The following is a 16,660-nucleotide window of genomic DNA, read 5'->3' on the forward strand; positions in this document are numbered from 1 at the left end:
CATGCCTGAGGAGTGAAAGACGGCCATGAGGTTGGAAATGGTGAGTGGGAACTAAGAACTTGTGAGGGCCCAGCCCAGGAGGCTCCCTGGGCCCTGTTTGGTCTTGTTCAAGTGTAGTGGGATATTGTTAAAAGGTTTGAAACAGGGAGAAAACGAGATGGGAGTTGTGTTCAGGAGAGCTCACTCTGGCAGCCGTGGGGCAGAGGATGGAGGAGGCAGGAGTATGCGGGATGGAGTCCCAGCTAGGAGGCCCCTGTGGCCGTCTCTGGGGTCCATCGGTTTACTTGATATACATATTCATTTTCTTCTTCTTCCTTTTTATTTCAAAGGAAAATAAAAATAACTCCTTGGTTCTGCCCACCTCCCCTTGTGCCCCAGAATTTGGGGACCTTCAGCCCTCCTCCCTGCCTGTCAGTCCTAGCTGGACCCCTATTCTTCAGCCTGAACAAAGGCTGCAGACAGATGAAGAGGACCTTTCCTTCATGCTATCATTCCCGTCCACCCTCTCCTTCAAAATCTCCATGGTTTATCTTTTCCTGCAGTTTTCATTGATTTATTCATCAACTACCTGGGTGCTTGAACTAAGACCTCCATCGCCACCTTTCCGAGGCAGCTGCAGCCTCAAAAGTTCGCCTTCTAATTTCCAAATCCAAGGGCTCTTCTTGCCATCTTCAAACAGCTAGATCCTGAGACTTCGTCTCCCATCCAGCGGAGCCTCTGCAGTTCCAGATCCTTATTTCCAAATGTCGCCAGGGAAGCCCACCATTGCCTCAAACTCAGTCTAATGGAAACCAGACTTGCTCCCTTGGCTAGAAGGGGCCCTACTCACCAAGCTCCTGCTGGGCTCGCCAGTGCTCATAACCTTGGAATTACGGAGTTCTTTACTTTTTAAAATGTCTTAAAATTAAACATTACAGAAAAATAACAAAGGACAATGTAGAAAATTCTTAATCTTTTTCTCCAGTTTCCAAATCTTCTTTCTTGTTTGCATTTGAGCTTTTATTTCCTATCGTTTAAATCTTTATGGGCACACTTGGATGGTGTCTACGGTCTTCTACTGTCCCTTCTTGATTTACTCGGTTGTTTAATAACTGAGCATCTGCCATGTGTCAGCTTTGTGACACACACACACGCACACACGCACACAGACGCACACATCCCTAGTCAAATGAGGCTCTCAGCTTTTTGATAGGGGCTTTTTGATACGTGTGCTCTTATATAACCGGTACTTTATTCTCACTGTAGTCAAGGACTCATTACAATTCCGAAATGAGAAGGTGATCCGGAACTCCACTACAGGTGGTCTTTTTAAAAAAGATCTCTCACAAAAAGAAGGAAGTTTATGCTCCTCATGCCTAAAATCTGTTGGCTGACAACTTTGTTCTTTAATTTCACCAGCTCAAAGAAATTCTTGAAAGTTCTCACCTATTAACAGTTATTAAAATGGAAGAAGCTGGGGACGAAATTGTGAGCAATGCCATCTCCTACGCTCTATATAAAGGTGAGTAAAAAATAGCTCCTTTTGAAGTGTCAGCTTTGTGTTGCCTTCTGTGGCTTTTCATGAGGTACATTTCTTTTATGAAACAGCTTTATTGAAAGGCAAGCTTGTGCTTAATTTTGATGATCTTAGATTGGAAGCTAGAATAACTACACTTGCCCTGGTGAGGTGAATCTCCTTGGTCATATGTATTTGGTAGAATAATAATTTTTATGTCATTAAAATACTGGTCAAACACAATCACAGTTGTCTCCAAAGAGCTTTTTCTAACAGTGGTTGAAAATAGTTTTTTATTGAGCCTCAGATTCCTTTGAGAATATGGCAGAACTGTGGGTCTTTGTCCTAGCATTCTACATATTTGTACACATATGCACACATACTTCACACATAAGTCATTTTGCATTTAATTTCAGGAGTTTACAAATTTCCTGAAGCTTATGAATGAAACTCAGGTTAAAGTATTCTCATTCAGGATCTTTGCTGCTTTAGAATTCCATAAAGTGGATGTTACCCACAGTAAATAGATCCTGGGTTGTCTAGACTTGAATTTGTGACTGATAAATGTAAATTAGCTAGAGTAGAGCTAGGCACATTGGAAGTGCAATTAAAGCATTAGCAATTTATTAGAATCATTCTTATTGTACTTGCCAGACATTTGGTTATAAAGGTATTTATTAAAATGGAATTACATCTGTACAGATACATAGATGCAGAAAATATTAGCTCTGAAAAAGACAAGAATAACAATGTTGTAAGGTGGCTTATTGTTTCATAGATTTAGATGTAGCATGAGTCAGATATGACCTCGAAATATAATGCTATGGAATCTGAATCTATGGAACAAACCTTAATATACTGTTATTACACCATTAGGATATTCAATGGAAAAACGTTACTGTAGCCTGAGTTGATCCCCATTATAAACTTTGGGACATACAGGATGTGGTTAAGAATGAGTGAAGATAGAGTGAGTGACAGTTTGAGTGTCTGAATGTAAAAGAACATGCTCAGCATCACCTGTGATAAATAGCTCTGATAATTGGCCACACTGAATGGTTCTGACTCTTATTTCTGGGCCTTTGGTGAGTTGAGTCTTTTCCTGCTGTCTTACAGCCTTCAGCACCAATGAGCAAGACAAGGATAACTGGAATGGGCAGCTGAAGCTTCTGCTGGAGTGGAACCAGCTGGACTTAGCCAATGATGAGATTTTCACCAACGACCGCCGATGGGAGGTAAGCACGAAGCTCTCCTGGGTTATTCCAGTGTTGGGTCTGGACAGTGGTCTGGGCAATGGCTGGTTCATTTCCAGCAAGATTCAATGCTGAATCTCTTAAAGGATTGTTCTATTCCGGAATATCAGGTTTGGTGAGTCTTTATTTCCTTGTCTGTAGCATGGGGTCATAACATTCACTTAGGAGGTTTGTTGTGAAGAGATAATAAAAATAAATGGTCTAAAATAATATCAACTCCACAATACCTTCAGCCACAACATGAGGGTGATTCCCCATATGGGTGCAGAGATGCAGATGTCCTCCTGGATGTGCGTGGGTAGAAGTATGGGAAAAATATATGTTGGATGATTGAAAGTAGCTTAACTACAGATCAAGACGGCAGCACTCTTGCTCCCTGCCCCCACCTGCCTAGCCAAGTTCTGATTAGATAACTGTCCGTAATGAGATGCGTAAGAGACAAAGAGAACAACTTGACTGACGCTCCCCAGTGAATGTCTTAGAGCAGGGTTACAGGTCCATGGCCTGTTAGGAACAGCAGGAAGTGAGCAGTGGGCCAGCAAGTGAAACTTCATCTGTATTTACACCAGCTCCCCATTGCTCGCATTCCTGCCTGAGCTCCGCCTACAGTCAGATCAGCGGCAGCGTTAGCTTCCTATAGGAGCACGAACCCTGTTGTGAACGGAGCATGTGAGGGATCTAGGTTGTGCGCTCCCTATGAGAATCTAATGCCTGATGATCTGTCACTGCCTCCCATCACCCCCAGATGGGACTGTCCAGTTGCAGGAAAACAAGCCCAGAGTTCCCACTGAGTCTACTTTATGGAGAGTAGTATAATTATCTAATTATATATTACAATGTAATAATAATAGAAATAAAGTGCACAATAAATGTAATGCTCTTGGATCATCCCAAAACCATCCCCCCAGCCTGGTCAATGGAAAAATTGTCTTCCAGGAAACCAGCCCCTGGTGCCAAAAAGATTGGTGACTGCTGTCTTAGCACTAGAAACCAGGACTCCCCTAGCCATATGAGCACCTTTAATATGGAAGTTGCACATGCAATAAAAAGCATTTTTTTTTCTTTCCAGCAGACTGCATTTTCTCACTTTTCAATGTGATTAGTGTTTTAGGATTGCATTTTCCAGCAGTATCCTCCTGTGTACAACTAAAGTGCAGTCAGCACTAGGAGCCTTGTTCAATGACAATTATTATGAACCATCACACTCAGTTTTATAAGGCTGCTTCTTTGTTTTCGGCTTTTCCCAATTAATTTCAGTCATTAGGGGGCCGTGATAATATACGTACTTTTATACATGTATGTATAGATTTGAAGGTGCATATATTTCTTAACTTTCATTCTTGGCAGACAGGGTCAGAAAACACTTTCAGGCCTATTGTTGTACAATCAAAGAATAAGACTCGATTTATATTAACATGCTATCAATTTTAATGAGAACAGCGTAAATAAAGTCATGGCTTATGAATTTTTAAATTATTCATTCCTTTAGCAAACATTATCTTGTGTATGGTGTTTGCAGTACAATGAACCCTGCTGCACATTGCAAGGCTTTAATTAGTGGAGGGAAAGTGGAACTATAAGTAGATCCAGTCAATTGATTCATAAATGAATTACTGTGTGTGAAATGTTCTATTTAAGTGAGGTCAGATGGTACAAATAAACTTAGGCACGTCATGAATGGTACATTTAATTTTATTAACTCAACTAGAGATGGTTAAGGGTTAAGGGCACAATGGCTAAGGAGATGGACTCTGGAGTCAGCCCATTTGCATGACTTTGGGCAAATTATTTAACCTCCCTATGCCTCAGTTTCCTCCTACAGTGGCATGTTAGAGCTAGCTTGTATTGGCTGGCAAGAGCCAACTACTAAATTTTTAGAGATTTTCTGAGTTGGTTGTTAAATACAGTCATTATTAATCAGTTATCTTTGGCTGCTCATAGTGGCTCATGCCTGTAATCCCAGCACTTTGAGAGGCCAAGGAGAGAGGATTGCTTGAGTCCAGGAGTTTGAGATCAGTCTGGACAACATGGCGAAACCCCATGGCTACCAAAAACATATATATTTTTATATATATATAAAAATTTACTGGGTGTGGTGGCACACACCCGTAGTCCAGGCTACTTAGGTGGCTGAGGTGGGAGGATTGCTTGAGCCCAGGAGGTGGAGGTTGTAATGAGCTGAGATCATACCACTGCACTCCAGCCTAGACAACAAAGTCAGATCTTGTCTCAAAACAAACAAACAAAAAAACCCAAAGAACAAAAACCAAAAAAAGTGAATTATTCAAACTTAGAATTACGTAGATTTTACAGAATTCTATAGAATTACAAAGGTAATCAATAATCAAAACATATCATTTTCTAATTATTTGATTACATTTACTATTACCTTTGCTCTGAAGGCCAACTGTGTGTATTGTATGTGGAAGCAGGAGACGCTATATGATGGTGAGCCACTCCACATCTCTTCCCGATTCTGTGTTTAGTGATGTCACATTGGTAGCTGAAACTTGGCCACAATGGAAGTATTTACACCGTAGGAATCAGAAAACACTACAAATCAGGGCTTCTGTTTTCTTTGAGAGAGCCAGTGGTTCAGTGTTTACCAGTACCCAACTGCTCATCTGAAAATGGAGATGACGATAATAGCAGTACTTACCTCCTTGGGCTGTTACGATCATTAAATCAGATAATGTTTCTAAAGTGCTTAGAGTATTGGCACATATGAAGCATTATTTGTTTTAAAATAAAAATCTCTGGAATACTGATAAATTGCCTCAAGCAATTTCCCTATGTGTGTTTACTTGCCTGTCACACCAGTCCAGAGCACGGATGATCCCCTTTGTGGTTATGAAATCAGGGCCTCATCGGTATCATGGCAGGGGGAGTTGCTGATAGTTTTTTGAGGGCCTGGTCTGAACTTGTGTCTCTGAGAGGAATTTGACCTGTGTTAGCTTATTTCATCCTCGCAACCATCTATTTCTTAGAAGAGCAAACTGAGGCTCAGAGACACAATATTCCAGGTCACATGGCTGGAAAATGGTAGACTCAAGGTTTGAAAGCAAAGATGTGACTGGTGGCAAAGCCTCTTCCCATATGCTGGTGGTTCTCAAGGTGTGGGTCCTGGACTGGTGGCAGCCTGGGAATAACCTTGGCACTTGCTACCTTGCAAATCACCAGGCTCCACTTCAGACTTGCAGAAATTCCAATATTGACTCCCAGCATTCTGCATTTACCACGCCCTCCAAGTGGTTCTGATTAAAGTTTGAGAACCACTGCCCTATGCTAGTGAGTGTGTGACCAGTGGAAAAGCCAATGGATTTAGAAAAGAAAAGTGAAATGCTGGACATGAGGAACACTTCCTTAAAGGACAGAGGAGAAATCATAGCTGCCATCTTTCCAGAGGTAGCCCCCTCTTCCCCTGCTGAACCCTGCAGGATCCACAATGTGGGGACTCAAGGGACCCTTGACAACTCCTTCTCTAAGCAATGTGTGATCCCCATGAGACCAACATTAGGCAGGAACAAAACTCATTAATGCTGCCATGGGCAGAAGACATCCACCTAGACCAGGGATCAGGCGCGCAGTGTAAGAGAGTAAGTGGGCCTGTAGGTCCCACCCAGGGAGGAATGGTGGGGACTGTGGGGAGCTGGAGATCCAAGGCTCTGGGAAGCAGCTGCCCCTTGGCTCCCACTGATGGTTCCCATGTTGTTGGAGCTGCTGGTTTTTACTCTTTTTTTGGTGGGGGGGCGGGGGATGCAGTTTTGCTTTTGTTGCCCAGGCTTGGAGTGCAGTGGCACCATCTCAGCTCACTGCAACCTCCGCCTCCCGGGTTCAAGCGATTCTCCTGCCTCAGCCTCCAGAGTAGCTGGGATTACAGATGTGCACCACCACGCCAAGCTAATTTTTGTATTATTAGTAGAGATGGGGTTTTACCAGGCTGGCCAGGCTGGTGTCGAACTCCTGACCTCAGGTGACCTACCTGCCTCAGCCTCCCAAAGTGATGGGATTATAGGCATGGGCCACCACGCCCAGCTTATTTTATTTTATTTTATTTTTTTTTGAGATGGAGTCTCACTCTGTCACCCAAGCTGGAGTGCAGAGTTGCAATTTTGACTCACTGCAACCTCTGCCTCCCAGGTTCAAGTGATTCTCCTGCCTCAGCCTCCCAAGCAGCTGAGATTACAGGCACCTGCCACCACACCTGGCTAACTTTTTTATTTTTAGTAGAGATGTAGAGATGAGGTTTCACCATGTTGACCAGGCTGATCTCAAACTCCTGACCTCAAGTGATCCGCCCACCTCGGCCTCCCAAAGGGCTGGGATTACAGGTGTGAACCACTGTGCCTGGCAGCTTTTACTCTTGAGATTTTAATGCTAGAAATGTGGATTTTGATGAATTTTCTAATTTTTAAATGTTGGCAATGGAATAAAATTGTGAGAAATGCTATGGAGGACACACAGAACATGACTGAGAGCTGGAGTGGCCTGTAGTCCACTGGGTTGTGTCTGAAGGAAACATTGATGAACCTTTTTTTTTTTTTTTTTTTTCTTGAGATGGAGTCTTGCTCTGTCACCAAGCCTGGAGTGCAGTGGCGTGATCTCGGCTCACTGCAACCTCCGCCTCCTGGGTTCAAGCGATTCTTGTGCCTCAGCCTCCCGAGTAGCTGGGACTACAGGTGCGTGCCACCACACCTGGCTAATTTTGTTTAGTAGAGATGGGGTTTCACCCTGTTGGCCAGGCTGGTCTCAAACTCCTGACCTCAAGTGGTTTTCCCACCTTGGCCTCCCAAATAGCTGGTGATCTTTCTTAAGATTCTCCGTAAGTTCCTATGGGCTAAGTTTTGTCAGAAGCCCAGAAAGTAGAGCTAGAGATAGATAACCATCAAGTATTATTGTCAAGTGTTCCAGTGACTTATTGGTATGTAACATGACCAGACATTGGCTTGGTGGCATGTGGTTTGCATATAGTTTGATGCATTCTATTTTAACACCTGTATTTGAGAACGCAGTCACCATAATAGAAGGTTCCTGGGCCTCTGTGAAGGGCAGCAGATCCCACAGTGCAGTGTAGAGACAGCGGTGGTGGCTGGGTCATAACTGGTATCTACTGTCGGCTTCAGAGAGGTGGTTCCAGCTGTACTACTACCCCCACACCCCCACCCCTGATCGAGTGTTTCCTGTATGTCTGATACTGAGGAAAATTTTTGACCAACGTCCTCTCTACATGGGTGTATTTATCTCTACTTTAGCAAGGAGGTAAGTCACAACCAAATTCACATCTAGCTGATGACAAAGATTTCACCATGCCATTCCCCTATTTAGAGGTTTGAACTGTAATCCTCTGTTGTGTTAAAATGGAAAAAAGATAAATTTTATTCTCAAGACAGGATTGAAAGAGAAGTTGAAGATATCATTACTCTGTGACTGGAAATATGGTGCTGCTGAGGAAGAAAAATGCCTAGTGTTTTCTTTACCATATTTGTGTAGTGTTGTTAGTACTGTCGCTGTTCTTTCTCCTTAGTCTGCTGACCTTCAAGAAGTCATGTTTACGGCTCTCATAAAGGACAGACCCAAGTTTGTCCGCCTCTTTCTGGAGAATGGCTTGAACCTGCGGAAGTTTCTCACCCACGATGTCCTCACTGAGCTCTTCTCCAACCACTTCAGCACCCTTGTGTACCGGAATCTGCAGATCGCCAAGAATTCCTATAATGATGCCCTCCTCACGTTTGTCTGGAAACTGGTTGCAAACTTCCGAAGAGGCTTCCGGAAGGAAGACAGAAATGGCCGGGACGAGATGGACATAGAACTCCACGTAGGTACTGGGAGAGTTGCCTGCTTGAATTCTCGGATATTTTGAGGCTTCCCTCACAAGATATCTCCATTTTCCCTACTCCCGGTCTGTTGCCATAAAATACTTAACACATTGACGTTGTCAATTTTTTTTTTTTTAACTCCGTTTACTTAAGATAAGGCGTCTGTCTATAGGGTGACTCTCTGCTATTTCTAATGTCTTGCTTTGTTTTCTATACTATACTATATTTCAGACTAGTTGCAGTTTTTCTTTTCTCTTTTCCTTTTCTTTTTTTTTTTTTTGAGACAGAGTCTCGCTCTGTCACCAAGGCTGGAGTGCAGTGGCCCAGTCTCAGCTCACTGCAATCTCTGCCTCCTGGGTTCGAGCAATTCTTCTGCCTCAGCCTCCCAAGTAGCTGGGACTACAGGCACCCACCACCATGCCTGGCTAATTTTTGTATTTTTAGTAGATACGGGGTTTCATCATGTTGGCCAGGCTGGTCTCAAACTCCTCTCCTCGTGATCTGTCTGCCTCGGCCTCGCAAAGTGCTGGGATTACAGGCGTGAGCCACCATGCTCGGCCTCTTTTTCTTTTTTTCTTTTCTTTTCTTTTTTTTTTTTTTTTTTTGAGACAGAGTCTCATGCTGTTTCCCAGGCTGGAGTGCAGTGGCCCGATCTCAGCTCACTGCAACCTCCGTCTCCCAGATTCAAGCAATTCTCCTGCCTCAGCCTCTCAAGTAGCTGGGATTACAGGCGTGAGCCACCGTGCCTAGCTAATTTTTGTATTTTTAGTAGACATAGAGTTTCACCACGTTGGCCAGGCTGGTCTCGAACTCTTGACCTCAGGTGATTTGCCTGCCTTGGCCTCCCAAGTGTTGGGATTACAGGTGTGACCCACTGTGCCCGACCTCAGGTTTTCTTAATTGCAGAGCTTGGTGTGGTATACTTTCTGAAGGTATCTAATAGGGAATAGGGGCAAACAAATAGCTGCATGCTCTTGTCATCCTTCACCGGCCATGATCTGCTTAAAATAGCAACTCGCATGCTCTTTTGTGAGTAAAGGCGGGAAGTGCATATTTTCAAAGAGATAAATCTGGATATTCACTGGAGACAATTTTGTGGCTGTAACACCTATAATCCCGCAGGACTTCTCATTTTAAGTACAGGAAGGCCCAGTTCCCAATTGCCAGCACCTGTAACTCTTTGCCAAAAGTTTGTCCTGATCCGAGCCCAGCAGTGTATAAATACCCCCACTTGAAGGAGCTGACTTGAAGGTTTGCGCCCTACTCTGGCTCCTAGAGTTGGCTGGTGGGGCTAATCTCTAGTTATCCACCAAGATAATTGGCTTGATAATGCACCTTTTATTGGGTTCCCTTTTTTTCTGATATCATTTCCTCAGGTCTCCGTTGGTTTCTCTGAGATCACGTCCAAAATAAACTACTTGCCTCAAATCCTTGTCTCAGATTTTTTCTGGGGAAACCCAAACTAGGTCATTATCCTTTGTAATTATGGCATTTTTAGAGTGCGTGTATGTGTGTTGCAAAAATCTAAATGCACTAGGTGTTTGCAGGAATTGGAAGTGTTTAAAGAGCTTCTGTTCAACTATATTCATGTTAAATTTCTCTGCAATATGCATAGTATGCCTCATGCATTTTATACGTTGGTAAAACCTGTAAAGTTGGAAAGGAATATATTACATATATCCATTTAGTTGTTTTTCTATCTGAAAAGTTTCCCTTAAAGGTACAGAATGCTGAATAGGAGCTGGGATTCTAAGTGATAGGTTAGGCAGGAATCTTTGAATAACTGTCCAAAGAAATAAGCCACAGTTTTATGTTGGGATAATTGAACTTAAGCCATAGGAAAGTTGGAATCTAGTTTGAATAATTTTTTTCTGGAAGAGAAACAGAGTTACATGATGAGAAGGAATTGCTTTCTCTCAGCCTGTCAGGAGTCATTCCATTTTCAAATTGCTCTCAAGGGTTTTTTTCACCCTTTATACCTTTTCGTCTAGTTGTACTTTGTCTTTTATGACAGATAAAAGATTTGGTGTCAAAATTAGACCACCCAGTGAGTTGCAGAGATGAAAATCACATCACTGTACTGTGAGAATGGAGTTGTGCACAAAGCCACAGAGTCCTCCAAACGTGGGCTACTCTTCTAGGGTTTCCTGATCCCAGAATAGTTTCCATTTGCACATGCTGACCACATGCCCTAACCCCCCAGGACGTGTCTCCTATTACTCGGCATCCCCTGCAAGCTCTCTTCATCTGGGCCATTCTTCAGAACAAGAAGGAACTCTCCAAAGTCATCTGGGAGCAGGTAAGTGCCCAAGCCCACAACAGATTTACACCACATGTATGCTTTGTTTTAACAGTTCTGATCCTCTCAAAATTCACATGCTAATATAAAATATCATCAGGGAAATGGGATGTCTGAGGTCAGATGAACATGGCCTCTGTTCTATGTTGGTGAAGGAGTGCTTGGGAGGGACGGTCCCTGGAAAGTAGTCGGGCCTGGGGGGCAGTCCAGTAGGCACCTGTTTCTCAGGTGTGTGTGGGTGTGTGATTGTTTTCCAAGTAGATGAGGTCTTCACATTTGATTTTAAAAATTAATTTCCAGCTTTACTGCATTATGGACAGGAGGTAGGCCCCATGAAAAACTCCGCTTTGGAAAGTTTATTGAGAATTTTCCTAGTGATTTAGCATGTAAGAACTTTTGTAAATGGTTTATGGACACTCACATTACTTTATTTTGAGAGATAAGCTTAGATATTGAATATTGAATTCACATACTCAGTCTTAAAGTTACGTTGTTCAGGTCCTCTGTGTTCTTACCCAGGACCCACTCAACTTTTGAACTATTCCAGTATGAGAGTGAATTAGACCTCCCACTATCATGGTCTTACTGTCAGTTTCTCATGGCATTATTCTTAATATTTTTATATGCTAATTCTATGTTCAAGACTGTGAACATATTCAGGTTCCAAGTTATTTTGTGTTCATTAAAAATTTTACTTTGAATCATTATGACTAGTTCCTAGGGAGAGTTTAGGGCTCCCTGACCCGAGAACAATTTCCATTTGCACATGTCAACCACATTTCTAACCCCTCCCATCAAATTGATTCTACTATTTCCTGCTTTTGCCACGAATACATTCTTGCTGGACATTAACATTAACTTGACCACTTCAGGGGATTAAGAATTAACCTTAGGCTGGGCGAGGTGGCTCACACCTGTAATTCCAGCACCCTGGGAGACCGAGGTTGGTGGATCACCTGAGGTCAGAAGTTCGAGACCAGCCTGACTAACATAGCAAAACCCCGTCTCTACCAAAAATACAAAAATTAGCCAGGTGTGGTGGTGGGCACCTGTAATCCCAACGACTCGGGAGGCTGAGGCAGGAGAATCACTTGAACCCAGAAGGCGGAGGTTGCAGTGAGCCAAGATTGCACCACAGCACTCCAGCCTGGGCGGCAGAGTGAGACTCCATCTCAAAAAAAAAAAAAAAAAAAAAAAAAAGAGAATTAACCTTAACATTCTTCACTGCCCTAAAAAGACCAGGGGCTGCACTCTGGCAGCCCTGGGAGCCAGCAAGCTTCTGAAGACTCTGGCCAAAGTGAAGAACGACATCAATGCTGCTGGGGAGTCCGAGGAGCTGGCTAATGAGTACGAGACGCGGGCTGTTGGTGAGTCCACAGTGTGGGATGCCGCAGTGGGTGCAGATCTGCCGTGCAGCATAGACATTGCCAGTGGCACTCACAGGCCAGGTGGTGGAGGTCCGTGGCATATCCAGGCTCCCCAGCCTGATTGAGGGCTGCAGACCACAAGGTCCGGATGCCACAAGTTCCTTGGTCCTGGCATATATGGAATTTTCTAAGAATGAACATGGGAAATCTTGGGCTCCCTGATCCCACGGCCACCCAGGGCCATACCCGGGTCTAGTTCTAAGCAACTCAGGGAGCACTGGAGTATTTTTTTGGGTTGGAGGGTGGGGTTCTAGATGCCATTACAACACTGTGACAGGGCTGAGATTTTACCCTACTTGCACACTAACCAGTTAGCCTGCCAGTTTCATATGCACACACTGCCGGAGGACCCAGCCCCTGGGCCTGCGACACTCATGGTTTGTCACTCGTAGCAAAAGCAGCCGCCTCAGTAGCATCTTGGGTTGCTTCCCCTTGCCTTGGTTCCCAAGGGGTAACTCTAATAATGGTTGCGCGGCAGCTCACTGAAGTTAGGGGACACGGAGCTTCTATCAGGGCTGCAGCTGAGATTACTTGTTGCCTGGAGTGGACGATACTCCACTAAGCATTACTCTCCTGGCATGTCTCAGGATGCCTGACTGCTGTTTGCTATTCAGTCCTCAAACAAAGCTTGTCAGTGCCCTTTGCACAGAGGCCTCGATCATTCAGGATTGTGAGAAATCCGGAACCGACTGCCTCTAAACATCATTTAAAATGAGAATTTCAGGACTGCTCAGTTTTTTCCATTTTCACTTGACAGTTTTGAGTTTGCAACGTGGTATTTGCATCCAGGTTTGTCTAGTGTCTTATCAAATGTAAACATGCTCATGAGTTTAGCTTGTCCGTGTTGGAGAAAAGGTGTCTAATTATTTCTTTTAATTTATTAAAATTTCAAAGCAGTTCATTTCTGGATGACCTCAATTAGGCAATGGCTCCTAATATTTTTACTTTTAAAAAATTTCCTCTCAGGATCTACACTGCAATTTCTTTGTCATTAGATCATGAAATGTAAGCACACACTAATGCAGTAGGTCAGTGGGTTTTTTTTTGTTGGTGCTGTTGAGACGGAGTTTCACTTTTGTTGCCCAGGCTGGAGTGCAGTGGCATGATCTCGGCTCACTGCAAGCTCCGCCTCACAAGTTCAAGCAATTCTCCTGCTTCAGCCTCCTGAGTAGCTGGGATTACAGGCGCCCGCCACCTTGCCCAGCTAATGTTTTGTATTTTTAGTAAAGACGGGGATTTGCCATGTTGGGCAGGCTAGTCTCGAACTCCTGACCTCAGGTGATCCGCACGCCTTGGCCTCCCAAAGTGCTGGGATTACAGGTGTGAGCCACTGCGCCCGGCCTTTGTTTCCTCTGTGCCTTGTCTGCCAAGCAACCTTGCCAAGAAGACGTAGAGTTCAGATGAGATGGAAGAAGGGCTGCTCTGATTACGGGGGGATGGAAGGAGGGGAGGTGCAGAAGGTCTAGATCCCTTCTCAGTGGCTGAGGCTCTTCTGCCTGAGCCCAGATGGAAGCCCGTCAAAGAGAGGGACTCCCTGTGTGCAATGCAGTCTCAGTCCAGTGAGCAGGTATTGCCACCTGCTGCCATCGGGAGCTCTGCTGGGTTTGCTGTGCCTTTAGAAAATCCTGCTATTCAGTAACGAATTGTGTTGTGATGGCATTTTCTATGCCTTTTATAAGAATGGACTCACACCCAGGCTGTTCTTGGATTTAGGAGTTGACTGGGGGTGGAAGCAGCACAGCTGTGGTCATGTGCAGCTCTGACATCAGCTTCTCTCTGTGCTGCTGTCGCTGTAGAGCTGTTCACTGAGTGTTACAGCAGCGATGAAGACTTGGCAGAACAGCTGCTGGTCTATTCCTGTGAAGCCTGGGGTGGAAGCAACTGTCTGGAGCTGGCGGTGGAGGCCACAGACCAGCATTTCATCGCCCAGCCTGGGGTCCAGGTAAACCGTGCTCAGCCTCCAGACCACATGGGGCTTTTATGTCAGATGCTATTAGTGGCATTAAAAAATATTAAAAACAAACCTTATTCTCCAATATAAAAGCCATAGAAGGAGTGGTTTGGTGATGATGTGGGAGATGGAAGAATATAGGCATTGGTTGAAATCCATGCTTTAAGAGATGGTGCAGGACAAAGAATATTCTTTGAGTTTCCACTGAGCAAACAACACAGCATCACAATTATGAGCTGTGTCTCTGGATCACACTGCTTGGGTCTGCATCCGCTGTACCCCCAATGAAGTGTGTGATGATGGGCCAAGTCACATGAGCTCTCCGAGTCTTAGTTTCTTCGTCTGCAAAATGGTGACAGTAGCAGATAAAGGGTTACTGTGAGGATTTAAGGAGATAATATGTGAAAGGTGTTGGTCCTTTATTTAGCTCTTGTTACTGCAGTTATTATTAGTAGTGATAGCGGTAGGGAAACTGTTGTGAAATGGGTAAAAGCAGTCTTGAGGGTTTCTGCACTGAAGTGGATGAATCGTAGTCTGCACCTGGTGTCTCAGGCTGCAGAGGGGAGCTTTTCTTCCACAGTTCCAGTTGTAGAAACGTGGGTGTGAGAAGGGGAGGGGGAAGGGAAGAGATGGAGGGACCAACGCTTGTCAGCCACAGCTGTTATACACAAGGCCACATTTCATCTTCACAGCACCTGTGGGGATGGGTGCCCTCCCATTTCACTGAGGAGGATGCAGGAGCTCAGAGAGGTTCTGGAATGTCCTTCCAGCTTGCACTGCTGGGAAGTAGCAGCAGTGGGATCGGCTCTCATGTTGATTGCCTGCAACGTTCACGTCGTGGACTTTCCATGATATCACACAGCCAAGTGTTTATGAACAAAACCTGCTTACTACTGCAGCTAAGCTAGGTTAAAGGAGAGCATCGAGCCATGACAAGGAGCACACAGAGAGGGTCTTACTATCGCTCAGTTTTAGCCTCTGCTGCAGCGTAGTGGGGAGAAGTAAGGCTGGTGCTGGAGTCGGGGTGTGCCTGGGAGGTGGTGCTGGAGTCGGGGTGTGCCTGGGACGCTGGGCTGGCTTCCCAGGTGGGCCACACTCTGCTTATGGCTTCCTGGGCCCCAAACCCCATCTTGCATATGTCCCAGAACTTGGGGCCCTGGGGAGGCTGGTTTTTACTCCTGCCCAGGTTCACAGATCCTGAGGTTTCAATCAGATGCCAGGTCATTCATTTCACTGAAAATCTTACTACAAGGCCACAGGATCACCTGTGGGCCCGGCCAGGGAGTTTCCTTTCAATAGTCAAGGTGCTGTGTGGCATCAGAATGCTGCCAGTGACCATGGAACCCAACCCAATGCTGTAATTTCTGTGACTGGGGCCTGACAGTGACACTCAGTGATGGCCTGGCATCTGCCTCGCCCCAGCAGAATAGGAGAGGGAGGAAGACTAAGCACTGCCTGTCTTCCTTGCCCACGACCCCCGCACACCCTCCCAAGAAGCAAACCCCAAAGTGAGGATTTCAATGCAAGGAGTTTGTTCCCAGGAGTGAACCTGGGAAGCACAGGAGGCGCCAGCGAGACAGGAAGGGACAGGGACAGACGTGATGTGCTGATGAGGATGTTGCCACTCTGGGCACTGGGGCTCGGCCTGCCGGGAACCTCTGGGAAACTGTAGAACCTGCTTCATTGTTACCCGGCCCAGTGCAAAGCAGCGGCCATTTACCTACCAACGGCAATTGGTTGTTTATTGAAAGCTGACAGCTTGTTCCAGGACACTAGTCCTCACAGGTCAAGCATGCACCTGGCTGGAGCAGCCCCAGGCAGGGGCCCTCAGAAGCAGCCATCCTCCTCCAAGGGGCAGGGCAGGTGCCCAGGGCTACAGGGGTGCATGTCAGTCCCAGCCCTCCAAGCCCACACAGAGAAGGCCCTGGGTTTCCCTTTTCCTCTGCTCCTGAGACACACCAACCTCCTTCTGCTTGACGGGCTATTTTTTGAGAGATGTGGATCCTTTGATGTGGTCGAGTCTATGCTCCCTGCTAACTCTCGGAGCTACTGTGAGTTTTCTAACTTCCACCTTTGTGAAAGTTCCTTCTGTCCCAACGTCAAGGGTTGATTCAGTCTGGGGAGAGCTTTTTCATGCATTTCAACCTGAATTGACGTCAAGACACCAACAGTCTCCCCCTTCCAAACTTCCTTTTAGTTTCCTGACAAAAGCATCACCTGTCTTTCTCCAGAAATGAATCCTTGGGCACTCTGCAGGTAGTACTGGCTGTGCCTGTGAATTTGTGATCATTGAAGACAAAGGAGCCAGAAAGATACTTGTTTAAACTTATGTAATAAAAATGTGAGTTGGACAAAAAAATTCCTAGGTTTATTGAATTTGAATGTACACAACTATTACTTTAAAGTGCACATAATCCAA

At 45.1% G+C, this 16,660-nt stretch overlaps 1 protein-coding gene across 1 annotated transcript in view; it reads left to right on the forward strand.

Moving 5' to 3' along the window:
• The window catches only part of TRPM8 (transient receptor potential cation channel subfamily M member 8), a 102,085-nt gene that overhangs the window by 34,477 nt on the left and 50,948 nt on the right, over positions 1-16,660 (forward strand). Inside the window, exons 10-15 of the mRNA XM_007966721.3 lie at positions 1,399-1,501; positions 2,612-2,730; positions 8,273-8,563; positions 10,768-10,863; positions 12,101-12,230; positions 14,087-14,232. Of these exons, the coding sequence (XP_007964912.2) occupies positions 1,399-1,501; positions 2,612-2,730; positions 8,273-8,563; positions 10,768-10,863; positions 12,101-12,230; positions 14,087-14,232 (885 nt within the window). The remainder of the gene's footprint in view (positions 1-1,398; positions 1,502-2,611; positions 2,731-8,272; positions 8,564-10,767; positions 10,864-12,100; positions 12,231-14,086; positions 14,233-16,660) is intronic.

The sequence above is a fragment of the Chlorocebus sabaeus genome, chromosome 10 (genome assembly GCF_047675955.1).
Source record: "Chlorocebus sabaeus isolate Y175 chromosome 10, mChlSab1.0.hap1, whole genome shotgun sequence".
Lineage (NCBI taxonomy): Eukaryota > Metazoa > Chordata > Mammalia > Primates > Cercopithecidae > Chlorocebus > Chlorocebus sabaeus.